Consider the following 25,076-nt stretch of genomic DNA (forward strand, 5'->3'; position numbering starts at 1 on the left):
ATTTTTTTTGTTATTTTTTTTTCTTTTTTACATAAGAGAAGGCAATCTTGTGACCATCAGTATTTTAGAGGGAATATTTAGCCCAACCCAGATGATATAGTATATTATATAATATTTGTTTTTATGTTTATTGTTGTTGTTGTTGTTGTTGTTGTTGTTGTTGTTGTTGTAAATTATACCACAGTAAGCTTGGACATCTAAAGTCTCCAAACCGGTCAGGTCTCAGCATGGGTTCACAATCTGCCTTGCGAAAAAGGTTTCATGGCAGTATGTGTACACACACACACACACACACACACACACACACACACACACACACACACACACACACGCACACGCACGGACATGCGCGCGCACACACACGGACAAAGACAGAAACACGCACCGCCACTCGCATCGACGTTGTTGACACGCAAACTCTCACACACAATACGCTTAGACTACTTGCACTTGGTGCACATTTACACTCATACGGATATATCTACGCTAACAGGTGTGTCTGTGTGTATGTGCGTTTCTTTCGTAGGCCTTTCGGTAGTGTTCAACACATAAATCAGTATTTTTTTTAGGAAAGCATACATTTAGAGGCCTGTAGTTAGGATCCATCCAGTAGATCAATAATCAAACTACTAAAGCCTTAAGGCCACCATCTTTTGTTTTCTTTTAGAATAACAAAATAACTAAAACAAAAAAACAAAACAAAACATTTTTTTTTTCGTTGGGAAACTTAATGTGCCAGTGTCTATACTCATTACTCTTCATAACCCCCCCCACCCCCTCCCCCCCCCCCCCACCCCCCACAAAAAGAAGAAAAAAGAAAAAAAAATCTAGTGCCATTTTAAAATTTCTCTCATTCTTTTTCGGAAAGAAAACAAACTGAACAAACAAAACATCGTTTCATCTATGTGGTTGTACTTATCCGTCGGAGACGTGCATTCGCATATGGTCGTTGAAGTGCTCTATTTGGTCGAACTTGGCAGGGCAGACGGAGCACACGTAGGTGGTCCCTTCTTGGCAGCCCGCCTCTGCGGCCACGCCCACTCCGCCGACCCCCCCGACGGCCCCCACCACCCCGGCGACGCCCCCGGGGGCGCCCCCGCCGCCAACACCGGGCATGGCCAGCACCACCACTCCCGGCTCGCCGGGCACGCCGGCCATGGGCATAGGAATGGAGACGCCGGCGCCGGGAGAGAGCCCCGGGACCACGCCGGCCGGCGTCGCGGCGGCCGCGGCCACCAGCCCCGAGTCGAGCTTCAGCCCCGGCGGGACCATGGCGGCGCTGGGCACCGGGACGTTGCCCCCGTGGTGGCCTCCCCCCGAGCAGGGCCCGTGCAGTGCCATGTGCCGCTCCAGCAGGGTCTTGTGCGAGAACTTCTTCTTGCAGATGTAGCACTCGTAGGACTTCTCGCCGCGGTGCAGCCGCATGTGGACGTTGAGCGAGCTCTTCTGGGTGAAGCGCTTGTTGCAGATGCTGCACTGGTAGGCGCGCACGCCCGTGTGCGTCACCATGTGTTTGATTAGGTAGTCCTTCAGGGAGAACGAGCGCCAGCAGATGCTGCACTGATGAGGTTTCTCACCTGCGTGTTGCATGCATAAAAAGACATAAACATTATGAGACAAAAAAGCAGACGGTGAATGAGCAAAGAATGAAACGCGGCTAAACAAAACAAACCCGCTCTTTCCTGCCGCTTCCACGAGTGCCTTTGACATATGGTCGTGTCTTTGTACTTTTTTACATTTTCTTTTCACACAGATCCGACGAATGAAGTCTGTCTGTTGGCGAGGCTCTGCATGTCATGAGCGAACACTAAAACCTTTTCGCCGGGCACAAACTACTTTAGCAAGTATCTAACGGTGCTTACGTGTTCGGCTGGATTTCTTGGGTCTCGCCTCCAGCAAACAAATATTTACATGATCAACGGCAGCTGTACATTGTACAACTGTTAGTAGGATATAATGAACTCTTTTGTTGTTTTTCGGTGAGTTGTTGGTTCTCTCAACAACACCAGTAACTCATATTATAAAATATGAATGCAATAAGGAATGTTGCACTACCGTGATAGAGCTACAGGACTGGAAAACAGAAAAGACTGAAGTGAGAGAGAGAGAGAGAGAGCCACTGGCCAGATGACACGCTGGCTACTATCACATTCTTTCCCAACACAAGAATGAGAATTGCGCTAGCTTCTCTTTTCTTTTTTCTTTCTTTCCAGGGAAGCTAGCTACACAGAGAATGCAGCGCTGGGGTCCGGTGTGCGAGTATCAGTTGACCCACTGTGCATAAAACAGCCCATTATGAAATAAGAGAGTCCACGTCTGGACTTTCTTTACAAACTGGAAAGACGTGCAGAATGAGGACACATCCGCAACTGAGAATGGAGTGAATCGAGCTTAACGTTTTGGTGCCAAAAAGCTTGCCTTTGTCTGAGACAAAAAAAACTGTTTCATAGAAAACTAAATCTCAGGAAGTCTTTTCTTGATCTACAGTCAGTCACCCCAAGTGGGTGCAGATAAACCACATGGAAAAGAATCACACCTTTAAGGCACTCTCCGTCTTCAGGTGGAATGATAAATATGATTTTTTTCTTTTTGAGCGAGCTCAACCAAACATATCGACGTGTACTATTGACTCACTCCGCGATCTTTACCAGTCTCTGATGTCTCTGATGTTTGATTGATTGATTCATTGTTTCATATACGGAGCTGACGAGACAAGCCAGAGACTGCTATGTATAAATGTGGCTTTCCGTTTTTTATCGCAGTGCTGTTTTCTGAGATGATACCAAGCTGTGATCTTAATAGGAATACTGGTTCTACTGGAAAATGTTATGTGACTGCAGTGTAATTTGGCCATGGCTTTTTTTGCCTCCACTTTTGCTATCATATATGTGCCCTTTTCCCCCTTTCTGGTCAGACTGTGTTAAATACATGCATTTCCTTCTTACAGCTTTCATATGTGTCACATTAGTGTTTCACTGCATGTTTGCTAATACAAAATTAACAATGAAAAATGTGTGTCAAGTTGTCAACTACATTAAACCAATTAAAATATAAATAATCAATATTTAATATAATTATATAGCCTATATATATATTGATAGTTTTATTTTATTTCATTCTATTATTTATATACATCAGGGATGTCTGTGTTGGGCTGTCTGTTAATCTCCACTGTCCGAATCGAATTGAAAGCAGTAAATGCCCAAAATAAATTTCAAATGTAACGTTAAAACGATGAAACGACAAAACTGCGATAAAGATAAGGGCAGTCACTGCGGAGTTATCGATAGATAAGACACACAGTGGAGGCGATACGAGAGATATTATGAGATATGAAATAAAAGAAACAACATCACACTAGCTAGTAGGATGCGTACTAAATCTCCCCGCTGACAAATTACCTTCAAAACATCCTGAGGCAACATCGATTCAAAACATCTATTTTGGTTTCTTTCTTTGTTTCAATATTTATTTCCGTGTTGCCTGTCCGTCACTTTCGGGACCTGTGAGCCACTTTTCACTGTCTCTGCTGCTGTTGCTGTCAGCATGTTGTAAATTAATACACGTGAAGGAGTATAACGCCGAACAACACACTGTAAAAATAAAAAAAAAGGAAAAAAAAAATACAGCAGCAGATGGAGTTGTGCTCATTTCGGTAGGCTAAACATTAAGAATGCTAAGTGAGCACAGTGGTGCTTGTTAACCATAATTATGCTTATTAGTTGAGCTGCAAATCGAAACTTTTTTTGTAATGAGCGGGTTTGTTCATCGGTGTGCATCTAAGTATAATATACTTACGTATACTGCATGGATGTATGGATACAGGATAGGTGGGCACTAAGGACATCTGGGCACCTCAATGTCAAATTTACTATTTTGTCCAAAATGTTTTAAAACAATATTTGAAAAATGGTCTTATAAGTAATGTAAAGTATACACAATGTGAACACCTCATTATCAGACTATAATTTTATCCTTCAACTTTTCATTTTTTGTAGCAATTGTAGAAATGTTAGACCTTGAAATGTGTAAGCATGTTCTAATCATGTATATACTTTACTTTACTTAAAAAACATGTTCTAAATATTTTATTTTTGAACATTTTGGACAAAATAGCCAGTTTTAAACCAAGGTGCCCAGATTCGCCAGTGCCCACCTGTCCTGTTACTGTATGTATGCATGCATGTACATATGTATGCATGTATGAATGTACAACATACAGTATGTATGTGCATGCGTGCGTGCGTGCATGCATTCACGTAGGACCTTTACTGCCAAACAGAACCACGTCAAACATATGTTTATTCAATAAAATTCCTTCTATTTGTGAGAAAAGAAATGAAGAAAAAAGAAAAACAGAGGGTGGGGTGCTTTCTTAACCACTTAAATCTTACATATTTGTACAACAAATAGCCAACACATAGCGGTTCTAAAGTACAAGCTCACATGAGCTCACGTGAGCTTGTAGATCTGCCATGGCCAAGCTATTCAAATTTGGACACACCTTCCCGAAATAGGGTTAATGTGTTTTAACGTATTTTCATTCTCCATTCAATTGTTAAATTGTGATATCAATCCAACATAAATATGAAACATATCACCAGAATTTTTGAATGTTTTTAAATCGGTCTGACCAGAAGCGTGGATCCCCCCCCCCCCCCCCCCCCCTCAACCAACCTTGGATTTATGTACGATGCCAGTTTCTCTGCCTGTAACGACTCTCTTGACTTCACCGTATAAAAATCACCGTCACGTCACAACAAAAGAGGCTTCAGCCTCACGATATATCAGATCTCTAGCTCAACGTGTGACACATGCTGGTCAAAGGTCTGCACTATTGATCAACGGCAATGCGACTGATTTGCATTTGAAAGCTTATTATCTTAAAGCCGTTTGTCTTGAGCTCAACTAACTGTACCTGCCCTTGTTTTTCTGTTGAGATTCTGCTTTGAAAATTGAATTGTTTATTTTATTTTATTATTATTATTTATTATTTTACATGTATTGGTACATTGCTACTGGTGCAATGTTTCCCAGTTGCCGAGCCCTGTGCCTGCCTAGCAACAGTGGTGTCACCAAATCACACTGTGTTGGGCAATAATAAGATTTATGAATATAGCCTTGTGCAATATCGCTGCATGGAAACGAAACTGTAACTTCACAGTATATGTGAGTAAATCTTTACTTTAGGATGCTCACCCCACAGAGGGATATTTAATTCACACACAGGCAGCAAATACCTTTATCATTATGAAAAATAGAAGCCATTCTTAGCTTTCTTTTTTTTCTTGTAGGATAAATGAAAAAGCGTTACTACTTTTACGATGATCTACAATAATACCTAATTTGGTCCAATAATTGGCATTCTATCGACAGGCTATTTTCGGGCATTCGACACCGGTGTGCGTGCAGCAAAACATAAATCAATCTTAACCGCATGAACCCTGCATCCCTATTCTTCTGGCCATGAACATTCGGCAAAAATAGGGGAACATTCGGCGAAAATAGCCAAGCTCACAAGCTCACGACAACACGTCACAATGCAATGCGTTGTGAACTTACAGACGTGCTATTTTCGCCGAACGGATGGGTGTATTGGTTGGGGGGGGGGGGGGGGGGGGGGGGAAAGGAGAGGATCGAGTGTACGCCCCTGGGGGACCTCCCCTGGTCAAACAAAGTATACAGGGTTTAAGTGGTTAAGAGATCTGAGCATAGAGCGAGAGTCGTGACTCACCAGTGTGGACAAACATATGTTTCACGTAGTTCTGTTTGGCAGTAAAGGTCTTACTGCAGAGTGTGCATTCGTATGGCTTCTTCTCTCCCTGCTGTCCCAGGCCCCCGGGGGTCTGCGACTGCTGCTGCTGCTGCTGCTGCCCTGCGGAGGCCGGCGCCACCGACAGCGGGCTGGGGAATGACGGCATGGCGCCGAACGGGGGCTGCTGGCCCCCGAGGCCGCCGGGCCCGGGGAGGCTGAACAGGAAAGGCTTGATGTCCCTCGCCGTCTGCGTGGCGAACAGGTTGGGCAGGTAGGCGTTGCCGCCAGCGGTGCCCATCACCTGGGAGTTGCTGGTCATGGTGATTGGCATCCTCAGGTTGCTGCTGGTGTGTGAGTCGGCCTGTTGGCGCATGTTGTAGTGGCCGCCCGGCCCCTGCAGGGCCTGCTGGGCGAGCGCCGGGTTGTTGGCCAGGGGCTGCATCATGTTGATACTGTCACTAGTGATGTGGGGCGCGCTCACCATCACCGCCCCTCCTCCTCCTCCGTCCTCCATCTGCTCCGGCGAGGAGTCGCTCACCTCGATGTGGCCGCCGTCTCCTCCTCCTCCGCCGCCCATGCTGTCGATCTGTATCCCCTCCTCGCCGCTGAGGCTCTCGCGCCTCCCGCCGCCGCCGCCGTAGATGGTGGAGTAGTGGTGCTGCTGCTGCTGCTCCAGCACGGAGTCCGGCTCGGTACCAATGGACGAGCTGACGCCCGAGTCGAAGCTCTCGCCCTTGGGCTCGCTCTCCACGCTGCCCTCCACCCCCGCGTGGTGGTGGTGGTGGTGGTGGCTTCCGTCCTCCTGGCAGTCGGCCATGATGTTGTAGCAGCTGTAGTCGTCGTCGGCCTCCTGCTTTATGTGCATGCCGCCGCCTCCCCCCGGGCCGCCGCCGCCGCCGCCCCCCGGATGCACGCCGCCGCCGCCCCCCGGGTGCACCCCGCTCCCCGTGTTGATGCGTACCGGACGGGGCTGCTTGCGGCAGTGGGTGACCGAGGACTCGGCGGAGAGGAAGCGCTCCATCTGCTGGCTCCGCTCGTGGATGCGCGTGATCCAGGGCGGGTCCTGCTGCTGCGTCTGCTGGTCCTTCTGCGTCTGCGTGCCGTCCAGGGCCTGGCCGTCGTAGTTGGCCTGCACGGTGTACAGGGAGCGCTCGCCCCGCGTCGTCCCGTTCTGCAGCGCTGTCAGGCCCTGGTAGTAGGGACGGGAATTATCCATTAATTCATTCATTGATCATTGATAACCTTATCCATCGATTAACTGCGGTTAGTTGGTAAATAAGCGGCGTTCTTATAGTGTTAGGGTTTTATCTGAAAATCTTGATTTCCTTCAATGTCTACATCTAAAATCTACATTTTAGAAAGAACACACAAGGCATATTATGTTCCTTAATCAAATATTTATTTGACCATTTGAGATACAGGGCCAGGCAATGGCATCTTTGTATGAGGAATACAACTGCACTTGTCTTGTCTGTCACATCACATGCAAAAGCAGAGGACCATATCGTTTAGAGAAATGAGCCGCAAATCCGAGATATTACGATTCTAAAAACTGCATCCCCTTAGACCGCATAAGCCAGCGGAATGTGTTATGAGCGCGTACAGGACACAGTTGTGAACCGTAATCAATTGATATTTAAAAAAAAAAAGCCGTGATAATTAAGGCGACATCGGTGCTCTATAGGACTTGGGACCAGAAGGTGTCAGAAGGCGCAGAATGAGTTAACACCTTGGATGTCCAAGCCGGAGTTCTCCGTCCAAGTTCAAGGTCATGGGTCAAGTGCCCAACACCGAGATTGATAAACAGGACGGAGATTAATGAAAACAAAACCGTTCGCATCGCTCTAGAGCCTTGGAGCGCTTGTTGCCCAATCCGATGACGTGTCAAAAAGTGACACGTCATCGAAAATCTCCCCTGCCTGTTTAGCCGACGAAAACGAAAATCTTAAAACGATCATAACTCCCGATCTAAATCATCCCGTCTAATTCTGAAAAAAGATCCTGTGTTAGACGGCGCTCAGCGGTCCAGTCGCTAGTCGCGATAGATTTATTATTACCTCCCGTTGTTGTCGATCGACTCTAGAGTGGTGTGGCTATTGTTAGCTGCTACACCGACATGCACACCAGCTTCCGGTGCGCCGGTAAAAGTGGTCCGTGCGCTACAAATGATGGGCACCCTGGATGAAATGGATGAAATAGTTCCGGGCTTCTAAGGTGTTAATTAACATCCTCCCTACCTGGTAGTAGTAGGCCCGGTCCACGCCCTGCTGCGACGTGGCCTGCATGTATCCCGACTCCGCGTCGCTGCTGGGCCCCGAGGTGCCCGACTCGGGGGTGCCGCGGGGCGTCTCCTGCCCCGAGTCGCCCCCGGCGCCCACGGGCATGCCGGGGAAGCCGCCCGGGCCGGCCAGGCCCACATTCTGCGAGACGATGCGCGTGCACTCATCGATGACCGTCTTGATCTGCAGGATGCTGGCGGCCGTGAGGATCTGCAGCGCCTCCGACTGCGACACCCGCAGGATCCCGCTGTACGCATGGGGAAAAATGTAATGTCACCATATTTTTGCCAGGTGTAAACCTGGCTCACAACAGGACGGGATTCATTGACGACCTAGTCCTGATTGGCTGCCTCGTCTCAGGCATACCTCTAGCCAATGAGACGGCAAGCAACAACGCACCTTGACTGGCTGCCTCGTCTCAGGCTACCTCTAGCCAATGAGACGGCAAGCAACAACCCGAGGCTGCTAGTGCTTCCGGTAGCGACCTAGTCATGAGTCTGAAACGCTGCAGCGCGGAGCTTGTGACAACAGCTATGGTTTTGATCAACGTTTGCCTGTTACCAACGTCAATACGGCATGGAAGTGTGGACATTATTCTCTAGTTTCTGGTCTGAGAGGCTAAATGTCATCAAATGGTGGTCCGTGGCTCAAATGCATATGATGATACGAAAAGGGTTGAGAAACCACATACGTGATATTATCACGATATATTATCATGAGGTCACCGGTTTTTTCGGTATTGTTGTCTGTCTGTATAAGTTATACTTAACAGTACAACCTACAATGTAACAGAAACTAAAAGAAAAAGGAGTAACAGAACATTTAGACCAAAATACTTGATATAAATTAAAACGTAGATCTGCAAAACATTCACCGTATCCCGATATATATATATACAGTATATATACACACGATATCTCTGAATATCGTATCACGATATGATATTTATCACCATATATATATGTATATCGCCCACCCCCCCACCCCCCCTACCTGTACATGAAGTCTATCAGCTTCTGGATGGATTGCACAGAGACCACGGAGGGGATCTCGATGTCGCTGTAGCCCAGGAGCAGCTTGTCTTGAAAGAATGGGCTCCCAGCGGCCAGCACGCACCGGTGAGCTCGTAGCATGCTTCCATGGATCCGAACGGTCACGTCACAGAAGTGCCCGCGGTTGCGCTGCTCATTGAGGGTCTCAAGTACAGAATTGCTGAAGTTATGGAGGTTGATGTTATGAATGCGCTCGGTCATCCCCTTGCAACTGATGTCACCTGCAGAGTGGAGACAAAAGAGCACATGCCGTTTAGGGATGAGTTCACCAAAATGGTTTGACTGGAAATGCATTTTTTCCTGTCAGTAATTTGGTAAAAGAAAAAATAAATACATCAACTAAAAAGCTAGACATTTGCTAAATTTGCTAATCATTAACCGATTAAGACGCGGGTCTACAAATGCCTTATAAATCAGTTCTCAAACATTTTTTGTAAATTATACAGTATGTATCAATTAGCCGTGGAACCCCCATCTGAAAATGTTTTGTGGCAACGACCCCCAGAAAACATTGAAAATGATTCACTTTCAAGATTCTTTTTAAATTCTAAAATAGCAGTTTTGTATGTGTGTGTGTGTGTGTGCGCGTGTGTGCGTGTGCGCGACTGTGCAATGTGCATGCATGTGGGGGTGGGTAGAGGTGTGTACAATTAGTACTTTAGACTTAGATATGTGATAATTGCATAAAAGGCGAACATATCACAAATGTGATAAATACTTTTTGACCTTCAGAAACCGCTCTTTCCATTTCTTATATTTTTAACACACTTGTAAATGTGCTAGTATCACTCTCATACTGAGCTTATTAACAGTAGTACTTTGCCACAACGTTCTTCTGTCTGTCAGTGATAAGACTGCAATATCATAGAATCTAGTCGAATGTATTTTTCCCTAAATCCAACATATCTCCTCTATAGGGATGCTCTGATCAGGTTTTTTGGGACGATCCCGATCACCGGTTGTTTTTTCTCATGATCGGCAGATGCCGATCTTTGTGCGTATGGGGAAAGTTTGAATATTTCCAAAATTATTATATGTCAAAACCAACGTCAAAACTGTTCCTGCATGTGTTGGGAGAATGTTTAGGCCTGTCACAAAGATGATAAATGATATTATACTATATATCTGATTGACATTTAGACCACTTAAATGGTGTAAAAGATCGGCTTCTCCAAATTGCTGATCACCGATCGAGCCATTTGGAGTGAATATCGTCCGACCACCGATCGGTGGCCAATTATCGGAGCATCTCCTCATAATTCAGATAACTCGTATCGTCGTATGCATTCATGTCCGAGTGTCACTTGGCAGAATATTTACTATATGCAATTCAACATTGTATTTGTTATAGGCAATTCGAACAAGATATATATACACAATACACATTAAGGATAAAGAAATCATTTAGGTTTGGGTTTCTCGAACATTGCACCGACACGCTCACAACGATGACAGATAGAATAATTGGCACTGGCACAACCAAACCAAACACATGCACCATGTTCTCCTGTTCAAACCACGGGAATGTATGTTGAACCCAAAATGCCTGTTCAACCTGTTTCTGACAACACACACACACACACACACACACAGTCACACACACACCATTTATGACCAGGGTGGCAAGCCGTGCCATGCTGGAAAGCACCCGTAAGTACATATTTACCCAAATACCATACCATGAGTACTTATGAGTATACCATTCTGAGGTAGTATAGGTACTTTTCCTCATTTTAGTTAAGTTTTTCCATAATTTCTGTACTTCATTATGCCTCTATTTCCTCTACATCTCAGACGCACGCACGCACGCACGCACGCACGCACGCACGCACGCACGCACGCACGCATGCACACACGCACACACGCACACACACACACAAACACAATTATTTGACAGCTTTAGTTAGTAGTTAATTTGCAGATTTAAATTATTACTAATTACTTAAAAATACTTTACTTTTACAACTTTAAGTAGTATTTTGAAGATATATACGTTTGTACTTTGACTTTGAAGTCAGGTTTGAAGGTTGGCAGAGGGAGAGTTACAAGTAGCTCCCAGGATTACAGCTTAGACAATTGGCACCGGATGATAAAAAAATTAAAACAATTAAATGCAATAGAAAAAAAGTCATATTTCAAGGCAGAACTTTTACTTGTAATGAAGTAGTTTTACTCTGTGGTATTGTTACTTTTTACTTAAGTAAATATACAAACATCTGAGTACTATTTCCTTCCTTACACACACACACACACACACACAACACACAGTGAGATGTGTAAGATGGTTTCCATCTGGTTATTACCGCGCCACAACGTGGTGGAGTGTCTCTAACAGAGACATGCACCAGCACCGTCCAGCAGGTGGCAGACTATCCACAGAGGATTGGTGATAGATTCTCTCTCTTTTTGGTATAGCCATGTGTTCAACCATGATGGCGCTGCCAAACTATATCCTGCTGCCAGCACACTTGGATGTGACACAGCGAAACCAAAACCACGCTTTTTCAAAGTTCATTCTCGCTGCTCTCTTCTCGGTTCGAAACGCCGAAGGAAGACCTGGCTATATCCCGAGTCCAAAATAGAGAGGGTTGGATTGTGTGCAAAGCATCAATAATATGCCCCCCCCCCCCCAAAAAAAATTTATAAAAATGAATAGCATCCTGGGCCTGCTTCTTTGATCTCTTTGTATGAATGTGCAGAACTTGGAACGTAATTTCATTGAAGCCAATTAAACCTCCTCGACACACCCAGCCGAGGAAGGAAAAGACAGTCGGAGCTGTGTGTTTTCCTCAACCTGGCCATGGAATGGGGCCTCCATTTTGTTCTTGGATACAGTAGGAATTTACGTCACTTTACAATAACTTATTGCAGCACACTACTCTGACTCAGTTACAGAATGAAGAGCATGTTCATTTAATATACTGTGTGTGTGTGTGTGTGTGTGTGTGTGTGTGTGTGTGTGTGCGTGTGTGCAACTGCATGTGCATACCAGGCAGGCCATGAAAAGTGTTTGAGGGAGAAATACACAGCACTGCATATTACTGTACTATATGTATACACTGTATATTACAGTATGCATACTACATGTAAGTATGTGTACAGTGTGTGTGTGTGTGTGTGTGTGTGTGTATGCACTGTACTTACTACTTACAGTATGCTTGTATGGCAAAATAACCCTCGATTGAACCATATGGTCAACAATGTCTTACGATACGATATGCACCGTCCTTCCACAACAAGAAGCGATTTAAAAAAAAAAGAGAAAACAGCGGAACATTTTAACATTAATTGGGTCAACAACAAAAAAAAAAGAAGCACATTTTTGCCTGTGACCCATTTGTTCGTGTGAAAGAACATTTTATTATTTGTTATTTTAAGTATTGTTTTATGCCAGTAGGCAAGTCGGAGAAATATGTGCACCCAATGTTTTTTGGGCACATATTTTTTTGCTGCATAATTCCAAACAACCGTGACAAAAACCAAAACAAAAAAACCCCCCAAACAAACAATAACTACATATTGCATTTAAAAAAAAAGGTTGTTATGCTGACTTAGTAGTATACTCACAGTCAGATGATGTGTTGTGTAGTTAGGAGGGCTGGTGGTGGTGTTGGTGGTGATGGTGATGATGAGGATGAGGAGGAGGAAGAGGAGCGTCAGTGTTGCTGCTGGTGAGTGGAGATGAAGAGTGCACATGCAGAGAGAGAGAGGCCAGCGCTAGGCAAGGCTCTCACTACTCCTCTCTGGACAAGTCATGTGTTCTGAGGAGAGAGAGAGAGGGGGAGAGAGAGAGGGAGAGAGGGAGGGAGGGAGAGAGAGTGGTTGGATAGAAGGAAATAAATGTTAATACATACAGTATATCGTTAACTTTTTGTGTGTTTTTCGTAAATGAACGTCCTCCTATACGTGATCACACATGCTACAGCGTCACACGAAAAGCATCAACAGTAACATCCCACAAGCGACACGTTTTTCGAGCTTGCCTGATCTGCTATACTTTCGCTATTTTTGAGTGGTGCTGCTATAGCCACTCCGAGTCACACTCCAGGCTTCGTCTGTATAGGTCTGTCCGTTTGAGCACGGGATTGTCTGTTGCAAGCTCAGCTTCCGATTGACACAACCTCACGACCTCCTCATTGGCACGCACGCACGCGCACGCACGCATGCGCACGCATGCGCGCGCGCACACACACACACACACACACACACACACACACACACACACACACACACACACACACACACACACACAGCACCACTCAGTGCACACCTGTCGAATTTTTTTTTATTTTAATCTTGAAAATAAAAGTAACATTTTTGGACATAATTACGAGACAGGGGGCAATGTATTAACTTACCCTCTGGAGTTATACCACCGTGGACGGAGTTACACATTAATAAATGAGCCCAGGTCGCGATCGTATAAGTCGTCCTCATATCCGAGGAGGAGGGTCACTTGGCGGAACATACCACGGAAGGATTCAACACATTTGTATTTGTTACTCAGGCATGACGATGCGTCTCACCTTCAAACGAGTTACACGAGGAAAAACAAATCCTTTGGTTTGAGTTTCTCGTCATTGTACCAAACAACACTCACAACAATGACAGGAGAATTAAGGACAACAGCAAGCGTAGAAAGGTCATGAAATATGGCCACGTGTGCATTAGTCATAATGTAGCACACTTTGAAGGTGCTTTGAAGGTGCATGGGACGGGTCCAACTATCTATCTATCTATCTATCTATCTATCTATCTATCTATCTATCTATCTATCTATCTATCTATCTATCCATCTATCTATCTACAGTATATATCTTATCTATATATGTATAGCACGCACGCACGCACGCACGCACGCACGCACGCACGCACACACACACACACACACACACACACACACACACACACACACACACACACACACACACACACACACACACACACACACCACACACACACGACCAAATGGACCCCATAGATATTTAACTAAGAGTTAAATTATTGTTAAACATCTGCATTACTTAATTTACAAGAGGTGTACACAATTAAAGAATGTAAATGAAGTGTTAGTTTGATCAACGTTTTTGCCTTTTCAATGGTACTACCAACGTCAATACAGCATGTGGAATTGTGGACAAACTCTTATCCAACGACAACAAAATATCCTTTTAGTTCTGGGTTCTGAGAGGCTATAGTAAATCTCATCAAACGGTGGTCCGTGGCTCAAATGCCCAATAAATAATGAGCCTTGATATGGAAAAAGGGTGTGAAAAGGGACTGGTATACAAGTGGAACATGCATGGATGCTGGCGCTAGATGAGTGAGTATAGGTTCACACGAGGACAAGAGGCCCGGTCGCACGACAAAAGGACGGACGGACATACCACATTCCTCTGATACCCGAAATAACACTTAAGAGGAAAACGTGCTCACTGACACAAAAACATGGAAACATAGAGGCTTTAGTGTTGAGAGGGGGGGGGGGGGGGGGGGTATTTATAAATGTCAGACATCATGAGTGATACAGCACTCCCCGATTCAAGACCGCCGGCCGCAGGGCGACATAGACAGGATGTATGTCTCTGTCGCGTGGAGACCTCACATGTCCACAAAAAAACCTGTGACTTTTCACGATTCCAAATTCATAAAACTGTGACTTTTCACGATTCCAAATTCATAAAACTGTGACTTTTCACTATTCCAAATTCACAACACTGTGACTTTTCACTATTCCAAATTCACAACACTGTGACTTTTCACTATTCCAAATTCACAACACTGTGACTTTTCACTATTCCAAATTCACAACACTGTGATTTTTCACTATTCCAAATTCACAACACTGTGACTTTTCACTATTCCAAATTCACAACACTGTGACTCTTCACTATTCCAAATTCACAACACTGTGACTTTTCACTATTCCAAATTCACAACACTGTGACTCTTCACTATTCCAAATTCACAACACTGTGACTTTTCACTATTCCAAATTCACAACACTGTGACTCTTCAGGATTCCAATTTCAAAAGCGGCAAAAGTAGCAGATCGACAACAAGGTTGATCTGCGTTGATCTGGACATTTTTGTCAAAATTTGTCAAAATTAAATTTTTGCCACGGACACACACACACACACACACACACACACACACACACACACACACACACACACACACACACACACACACACACACACACACACACACAATGAGTGAACAATAATATTACCAGAAACACATAAGGAGCTAGCTCAGAGTTAAGGGGGTCCTTGCAAATAAAACATTTGAGAACCAACTAGGTCTAGTTGGACTCCTAATGGGCCATACATAGTGCCGTGGGAAATAAGTGTTACATATTCTGAAGAAAACCTGGAGACTGACATTCAGTGAATGGGTCTTATATGATCAAAAATAAGTTTATAAATAATAAATAAATTATAATTGTGTGTGAAAATTTGCCACGGTCAAGACGGACACAATTTGTCTGTGTATACGCGGACACATTAATGACCCCTGTCGTTTCCAGCTTGTGGATCTTTCATGTTGATGCTTTTGTGTGACGCTGTAATATGATCAAGTAGGGGCGGTACATAATTTACGGGGGAAACAAAACACACACGGAACGTTTAAATATGGAGATGAGAGGTTTCTGCCGATATGCAGTATACGGTAACAGGATTTCATTTCAGGCTTTTTTTGGCCAGAAAAGAAGACATTTCATATTCTTTCTATTGAGGGGATTTGTAGAGGGGGCAGTGGAGTAACTAAAACATATTCTTTCTATTGAGAGGATTTGTAGAGGGGGCAGTGGAGTAACTAAAACATATTCTTTCTATTGAGGGGATTTGTAGAGGGGGCAGTGGAGTAACTAAAACATATTCTTTCTATTGAGAGGATTTGTAGAGGGGGCAGTGGAGTAACTAAAACATATTCTTTCTATTGAGGGGATTTGTAGAGGGGGCAGTGGAGTAACTAAAACATATTCTTTCTATTGAGAGGATTTGTAGAGGGGGCAGTGGAGTAACAAACATATTCTTTCTATTGAGGGGATTTGTAGAGGGGGCAGTGGAGTAACAAACATATTCTTTCTATTGAGAGGATTTGTAGAGGGGGCAGTGGAGTAACTAAAACATATTCTTTCTATTGAGAGGATTTGTAGAGGGGGCAGTGGAGTAACTAAAACATATTCTTTCTATTGAGAGGATTTGTAGAGGGGGCAGTGGAGTAACTAAAACATATTCTTTCTATTGAGAGGATTTGTAGAGGGGGCAGTGGAGTAACAAACATATTCTTTCTATTGAGAGGATTTGTAGAGGGGGCAGTGGAGTAACTAAAACATATTCTTTCTATTGAGAGGATTTGTAGAGGTTGCAGTGGAGTAACTAAAACATATTCTTTCTATTGAGAGGCTTTGTAGAGGGGGCAGTGGAGTAACTAAAACATATTTTTTCTATTGAGAGGCTTTGTAGAGGGGGCAGTGGAGTAACTAAAACATATTCTTTCTATTGAGAGGCTTTGTAGAGGGGGCAGTGGAGTAACTAAAACATATTTTTTCTTCCGGTGAAATATTTTATTTTAAGGCCAAAAGGTTCTCAGACTATAGTGCGTCCACTATAGGGAAAGTATAGGCTTTCAAGTAACTCCACAAAACCGTCTTTGTAATGGTGAGTAGAAAGTGTTATCTTTATTCTTGCGACAGGTTGTGCAGTCTGACTTCATGCGTGCGCAGGGAGTTGGAAAGTCCCATAGCGTTAACTCACTCGGCACCACAGCATCGTCAGAAGGCGATTTCGGCGCCCAATGAGTTAAGGAGACGTTTTCCTATAACGCCATATGGACCAGAGCATGGTAACGGGTATATCCTAGCTACAGACACGGTGTCTTGTCATATGGACCAGAGCATGGTAACAGGTATATCCTATAGCTACAGACACAGTGTCTTGTCATATGGACCAGAGCATGGTAACAGGTATATCCTATAGCTACAGACACGGTGTCTTGTCATATGGACCAGAGCATGGTAACGGGTATATCCTAGCTACAGACACGGTGTCTTGTCATATAGACCAGAGCATGGTAACAGGTATATCCTATAGCTACAGACACGGTGTCTTGTCATATGGACCAGAGCATGGTAACAGGTATATCCTAGCTACAGACACAGTGTCTTGTCATATGGACCAGAGCATGGTAATGGGTATATCCTAGCTATGGACACGTTGTCTTGTCATATGGACCAGAGCATGGTAACAGGTATATCCTAGCTACAGACACGGTGTCTTGTCATATGGACCAGAGCATGGTAACAGGTATATCCTATAGCTACAGACACGGTGTCTTGTCATATGGACCAGAGCATGGTAACAGGTATATCCTAGCAACAGACACGTTGTCTTGTCATATGCAGGACCAGAGCATGGTAACAGGTATATCCTATAGCTACAGACACGGTGTCTTGTCATATGGACCAGAGCATGGTAACAGGTATATCCTATAGCTACAGACACGGTGTCTTGTCATATGGACCAGAGCATGGTAACAGGTATATCCTATAGCTACAGACACGGTGTCTTGTCATATGGACCAGAGCATGGTAACAGGTATATCCTAGCTACAGACACGGTGTCTTGTCATATAGACCAGAGCATGGTAACAGGTATATCCTATAGCTACAGACACGGTGTCTTGTCATATAGACCAGAGCATGGTAACAGGTATATCCTATAGCTACAGACACGGTGTCTTGTCATATGGACCAGAGCATGGTAACAGGTATATCCTATAGCTACAGACACGGTGTCTTGTCATATGGACCAGAGCATGGTAACAGGTATATCCTATAGCTACAGACACGGTGTCTTGTCATATGGACCAGAGCATGGTAACAGGTATATCCTATAGCTACAGACACGGTGTCTTGTCATATGGACCAGAGCATGGTAACAGGTATATCCTATAGCTACAGACACGGTGTCTTGTCATATGGACCAGAGCATGGTAACAGGTATATCCTATAGCTACAGACACGGTGTCTTGTCATATGGACCAGAGCATGGTAACAGGTATATCCTATAGCTATAGACACGGTGTCTTGTCATATGGACCAGAGCATGGTAACAGGTATATCCTATAGCTACAGACACGGTGTCTTGTCATATGGACCAGAGCATGGTAACAGGTATATCCTATAGCTATAGACACGGTGTCTTGTCATATGGACCAGAGCATGGTAACAGGTATATCCTATAGCTACAGACACGGTGTCTTGTCATATGGACCAGAGCATGGTAACAGGTATATCCTATAGCTACAGACACGGTGTCTTGTCATATGGACCAGAGCATGGTAACAGGTATATCCTATAGCTATAGACACGGTGTCTTGTCATATGGACCAGAGCATGGTAACAGGTATATTCTAGCTACAGACACGGTGTCTTGTCATATGGACCAGAGCATGGTAACAGGTATATCCTAGCTACGGACACGGTGTCTTGCAACAGATGTGCTCTGCTTTACTCACGACGTCTCCAAAAAGCAACTCCGTCATGATGAGTGCCGAGCGGACATTCCGCTCGGCACTTGACCACCAATTACAAATCAAGGTGGAAAATCATACGGCGACGGGAGCCAAGATCTCCCTGTCCCTTCTCTAAATCACGGGTCAACTGGAGCCCTTTTTTATTTTTGCCAAGACGAAGAAGGAGAAAGACACACACTCACTGTGCACACTGCGTGCGTGCGTGTGTGTGTGTGTGTGTGTGTGTGTGTGTGTGTGTGTGTGTGTGTGTGTGTGTGTGTGTGTGTGTGTGTGTGTGTGTGTGTGTGTGTGTGTGTGTGTGTGTGTGTGTGTGTGTGTGTGCGCGTGTGCGTGCGCGTGTGTGCGCGTGTGTGTGAGCGTGCATGCGTTCGTTCATGAGCACATGTTATTTGGTCAAGACGAAGAAGACACACACACACACACACACACACACACACACACACACACACACACACACCGCAGTGTGTGTGTGTGTGTGTGTGTGTGTGTGTGTGTGTGTGTGTGTGTGTGTGTGTGTGTGTGTGTGTGTGTGTGTGTGTGTGTGTGTGTGTGTGTGTGTGTGTGTGTGTGTGTGTGTAAATACATACAGTATCTCATGCTGTCGGGAAACCACCTAACTAAATGCTCAGGAAATGAAAAATATACATTTTTCAGGAAATGAAGAAAACCTCATATTTTGAAAACAAAGCAATAGTGGCTCATCAACGTTGGTGTCGTGACTTTATATATTGCCAATCACTTGCATAAGAGAGGGGGAGAGGTGGTTGCTTTAGCAGACATTTATATATATATGACTTTATATATTGCCAATCACTTGCATAAGAGAGGGGGAGAGGTGGTTGCTTTAGCAGACATTTAGACATAAGAGAGGGGGAGAGGTGGTTGCTTTAGCAGACATGTTGAGGGTCCAATGGAGTTAAGAGGTTTTGTCCAAAGCATTGATTTAATCACTTTTTAATGCATTTCATTGGTTCAATGTCTTTTCAACCAACACACAGACGTAAAGGGTGTTCAAGAGCACTGATTTATAAAAGAAATTATAATAAGAAGAAAACAAGAAATCTAAAACCTCAAAAATGGAGTATGTATGTGGTTTCCTCCCGACAGCAATGTGTGTGTGCGTGCGTGCGTATGTGCGCACGCGTGTGCGTATGTGCGTGTGTGTGTGTGTGTGTGCGTGTGTGCGTGCGTGTGTGTGTGTGGGCACATTTACATTTTTGTAAACCAAACAAACAAAGCAACATTCCCTCTCAGCAAAACGTATGGAGGCCTGTTATGTTAGTTCCTGAGAAGAACTTATGTAATATTACCCACATGTACTCACAGGTGAAAAATAAAACTCGGGATATGCAGCGCAAACAAAACAACATTCATAAAGTAAGCAACACAAGAATGGCACTCGGCAGCATTTAAAACATATAATTACCGTGTTTAGACCGAACAGAGTCTCAGAAAACATTTAAAGGAATGCCATCTTTTATACCGTAGGACTATAACTATAGAAATTAAAGACGAGCATCGAGCCAATATCGACTCAACCAACCCGTTCGGTGACAAAACGTCAGTGATGTACGCCACGTCAAACCAGTGTTGATTCCGTCGACTAAGGGCCAATTCATACTCCTATTTTAGAGCCGAATAAAAGTCGGTTCGGCTCTGTAGAGCCTACAATGTGACGTCATTTGAGGTTCGGGGGGGCAGGTACCGTCCTAAAGTCGGCTCTTCTGTGCTACTGAAAATTTCTGACGAGCCGAAATCATTTCGGCACTACAACGCCGAAACAGCGGTAAAATAGGAGTATGAATCGGCCCCAATACTATGACGAAAAATGTTCGTCGATTACCTTTTTTTCACTTACTAAATGGAAACTAAATGAAAGATAAACTATGATGACTAAAACTAAATGGAAACTAAATGAAAGATAAACTATGATGACTAAAAGTAAATGGAAACTAAATGAAAGATAAGTTATGATGACTAAAACTAAGACTATATATGTTGGCAATTTCGTCAACAAATAAAAACTAGACTAAAATGTTAGGAAGGGACTATAGTGGACAAGAGCTCCAGTATACATACATAAAAGACACAACACAAGTCATTACACACTTGGTTGCATGCTGAAAATAGCCGATCTACAAGCTCACAATGCATCACGCTGCGACACGTTGTGAGCTTGTAGATCTGCTATTTTCAGCAAGTGTAAAATCAGCCATTACGACGGCATCAAGGCCCGCCAAAATACATTTTAGCCGACCAAATCAACTGTAGATTGAATCGACTAAAAACTCTCATGATATTTAGTCTTTAAAACTAGACTAACACTACAACATTCCAGGTGACTAAAACTATATGAAAACTATTCAAAGGACATGTGACTAAAAACTAAAATCAAAATGTGCTGTCAAAAACAACACTGCGTCAAATCTATAATTATTCAGGTTGAACCTTTTCACTTATATCACACTCTACTCAAGTTGTGTGCTCTCGTGAACACAAGACATATTTATAACTGTTGTGAAATGACTTGGGCATGCTGCAAGATAAGGACTTATCTCTTCCTATATGTGGTTTATAAGGGGCACCAACACCACCAGCAGGGTGTGAATGATACTTTAAATGAAATAAAATAAAGCATCGTAATTATACAAGGAGATAGCCGGGCCATATATCTGCAGCCAAAATCACACATTATACTAAAGCGTTGCCGTGCTATTCGCACGGCGACGCTAATTATCACGTTTGTGAATGCACAGCGTGCAAACGCAGGCTCTGATCAGACCTGCATGCTCTCAGCTTATTATTTACACAGAAAGCGCTTTTACAAACATCCGGGCCACGTTCAAAGGACGCGGCACACACACCTCTCTCTCTCTCTCGCTCTGAGAGCAGCCAGGATGAAGGCAACTATTCCACTTAAACCATTCTAGACGGGAACCCCTTTTTGGTGTTTTTAAGCGTTATGTTATGTGCTTTAGCTGTTGAAAAATAGCAGATCTACAAGCTCGGAGTGCCACGCTACGAGCTTGTAGATCACATCGTGAAAATGTGGCGCAAATCTTGGAATATATATTCTTTCAGAGCGAACGTTTCTAACTCAAATCTTTGCTTCTGGGGGGGGTCCCTGGAACTACATATTTTCAGATGGGGGTCGGCGGCCAATTACATATATTTTTGGGGGTCCTTGACATGAAAATGATTGAGAAACATAGGGTTTTTCAGAAAACATTTTTAAAATTCAGGCCTAAATGGGTTAACCCATCAAGACCGGGAACGCGACCGTGTCATTTTTATATATTTTTATTTTGCGTCGTTGGCTGTTCAAAAATGGCAGACGTATACAAGCTGGCAGCACGGCTGTATACATCTGCTATATTTGAGGGGCGCTATAGTCCCTCCCAGCATGCCCAGCTTTGTGTGTCTAGTGTGTGTACCACGGACATGATTTGATTGGCTGAGCACTTGAATGTGATGTATACACAGTAATGATGTACGACGATAAGAGCGCCCCTCACTTCACACAAGTGTGATTTGTTTGTTTTTTTTACATTTTTGTTACATGTTTGAAAGATCTTGAAAAAGGGGTCTTTGGCAGAAAAAACGTTTGAGAACCGCTGATTTATAATGGCCCTGCCGTGCGGGTCTCAATGGTTTAACCCATTTTGGGCGGGAACCCCTTTTGGTGTTAGCATTATGTTATGCTTTAGCTATTGAAAAATAGCAGATCTACAAGCTCATAGCGCGCCACCGAGTGGCGCGCTACGAGCTTGTAGGTCTGCTATTTTTGAAAATAAAACTGTCAGGATGTAGAAGACATTTTTTAGAATCTGACCTCAGGTCAGAATGGTTTAAGAGAGGAAGTGGGATCATAACGCATAAGTACTGTGATTTAACCAAGAGACGATCATTGGGAAAAAAACTGCATGTCTTTCTAATTCCATTTTATTATTATATTTTTGGCGGGGGTCTTTTAGATCGTGCTGCTCTTCAATTGCCGCTCGCCACGCTTCCTAAAACTTTTTTCTGTGTCAGGGACCTTTAAATAGACACACATTAACGTTAGGCCATGGATGGATATGCCCAGAGGACCCGCAAATAAGATTAGCCTTTTGTTTTTTAGACATGATATATTACAGAATCGCTTGTACTGACTGTCGAGTATAGCTTGGAAAGAGAGAAGTGAAACCCTACCGTGGAAAACCCCATATACATTGTCCTTATATAGACGAACACAAAAGTATAAATTAAGACTGGTTTCTATTTAAGATTTGCACCGTGGGCTGTCTTGTGGTATACAACATGTTCTTTTTTCCCCCCTCCCCTTTCAGTATATTGGTCAGTGGAAAAGCAAACAATGGGAAAATGATAACAACCAACAAACAGCCCATTAAATCACAGATAATTTGGTAAATATGCCTGATCCAGCTGAGGCGGAACATTCGTCCGAACAAACACACAGGCACGCACGCACGCACGCACGCACGCACGCACAGAGGCACACACACACGCACAGAGGCACACACAGAGGCACACACAGAGGCACACACACACAGGCACTCAGGCACGCACATGTGCACCAGCCCAAGACTGTTGACACCATAGCACTGCTCCCCTTAAAACACGATTTTATGGCACGATCGGCTTATGATGCAACAGCGAGACCCGATGCCACGGCAGGCAGGCAGGCAGGCAGGCAGGCAGGGCCGAGGCTCGGATCTGTGCCTTCTTCTTAACTCCCGAGACAATGCAAAGCATATATATTTACACCCCAACCCCACCCCCCCCGGCCCAGCCCAGCCACCAACCACCATCCTTCCAGACATGCAAATGCACCTCGCCTGAAGGGGTAAAGTGAGGTGAATTGCGGGCCCAACAAAAGGAGCTATACTAGTATAGGCCGAGAGAGGAGACGAGAGGGGAAAGGCATTGGGCTTCGGTTGCCCCAGACTGACTGCCAGTCACCGGCGCTCGCTGATTCCATTTTAGCTGTGACACAGTGGGTGAACAGCAGCCGGCTCCTACCTGCAGTGAATTCTAATCAGCCCAGGGGTCTGTCTCCTTCTCCCCTCCCTTTCCTCCTCTCTCTCCCCCTCTCTCTCTCTCCTCCCTCTCTCTCTCTGTGTCTGTGTCTCTCTCTCTCGCTCCGTGCCCCCTCCCTCCCTCCCTCCCTCCCTCTGTACCCTGCCTTGAACTAAAGGGGGCTGATGATCCTTCAAAATTAATTAGATCCTTGTAGGAGGAGGAGGCGGCCATTTTCTTTTCTGTCCTTATTGCCTCTATACCCGGAGGCAAATTATTTTATTTTTTGGGGGGGGGGGGGATCTCTCTCCCTTTCTTTCCTTCCTTCTGTCTTTCTTTCTTTCTGTGTCTCTCTAGAAATACACACACGTTCACACACACGTTCACACACACGTTACACACACGTTCGCACGTATACGCACACATGCTCACACACAGACACACACTTTTTATGTTATCCCTGATATAAATGTCTCCGTTTCTCCTTCACAGTTCACACACACACACGCGCGCACAGTGAGTTTTCCAAGCGTCTCGTCAAAATCTGTCTCTCAATCTTCATGTCGATTTCTCTGTCTTTTCCACCTCATATAATTTACGCTGTCTGTCTGTCTGTCTGTCTGTCTGTCTGTCTGTCTGTCTGTCTGTCTGCCTGCCTGCCTGCCTGCCTGCCTGCCTGCCTGCCTGCCTGCCAGCCTGTCTGTCTGTCTGTCTGTCTGTCTGTCTGTCTGTCTGTCTGTCTGTCTGTCTGTCTGTCTGTCTGTCTGCCTGCCTGCCTGCCTGCCTGCCTGCCTGCCTGCCTGCCTGCCCCTCTCTCTCTCCAGCCTCTCCTCCCAGTGTGTGTGTGTGTGTGTGTGTGTGTGTGTGTGTGTGTGTGTGTGTGTGTGTGTGTGTGTGTGTGTGTGTGTGTGTGTGTGTGTGTGTGTGTGTGTGTGTGACTGTGTGTGTGTGTGTGTGCGTGTGCGTGTGCGTGTGTGTGTGTCTCTCCACGGAGGGAAAGTCAGGCTGTCAATAAAATCCCCCAGAGGTCAGTTTGTCTGCTGGAGAATCAGACACAATGGTCCACGCACACCGCTCCACTCTGCCATAGCAGCCCCTCTCTGCCTGCCTGCCTGCCTGCCTGCCTGCCACCACAACAAAGAGGGAGGGAGAGAGACACTCACAGTCTCACACGCACGCACGCACGCACGCACGCACACACACACACACACACGCACGCACGCACGCACGCACGCAGGCAGGCAGGCAGGCACGCGCACGCGCGCACAGAGAGAGAGAGAGAGAGAGAGAGAGACAGTCAGACAGACAGAGAGAGAGGAGGGGGGGCATCATCTTCAGTCAGGCTTGCGGTTAATCAGAGCTTCCAGAATTGGTTGACAACCTCATGAAATATGCTGCATCGAATTGGACATCAGTTTAATCAAGGG

At 44.8% G+C, this 25,076-nt stretch overlaps 1 protein-coding gene across 1 annotated transcript in view; it reads right to left on the reverse strand.

Annotated features, from left to right (window-relative positions):
- Nucleotides 1-837: 837 nt before the first annotated feature.
- Nucleotides 838-25,076, reverse strand: part of zbtb20 (zinc finger and BTB domain containing 20) — a 65,222-nt gene continuing 40,983 nt past the window's right edge. The window contains exons 3-7 of the mRNA XM_079507158.1: nucleotides 12,654-12,847; nucleotides 9,028-9,307; nucleotides 7,993-8,281; nucleotides 5,735-6,944; nucleotides 838-1,577 (exon numbers count right to left, since the gene is read on the reverse strand). Of these exons, the coding sequence (XP_079363284.1) occupies nucleotides 916-1,577; nucleotides 5,735-6,944; nucleotides 7,993-8,281; nucleotides 9,028-9,287 (2,421 nt within the window). The 5' untranslated portion in view covers nucleotides 9,288-9,307; nucleotides 12,654-12,847 and the 3' untranslated portion in view covers nucleotides 838-915. The remainder of the gene's footprint in view (nucleotides 1,578-5,734; nucleotides 6,945-7,992; nucleotides 8,282-9,027; nucleotides 9,308-12,653; nucleotides 12,848-25,076) is intronic.

The sequence above is a fragment of the Electrona antarctica genome, assembly GCF_951216825.1.
Source record: "Electrona antarctica genome assembly, chromosome: 8".
Classification (NCBI taxonomy): Eukaryota; Metazoa; Chordata; class Actinopteri; order Myctophiformes; family Myctophidae; genus Electrona; species Electrona antarctica.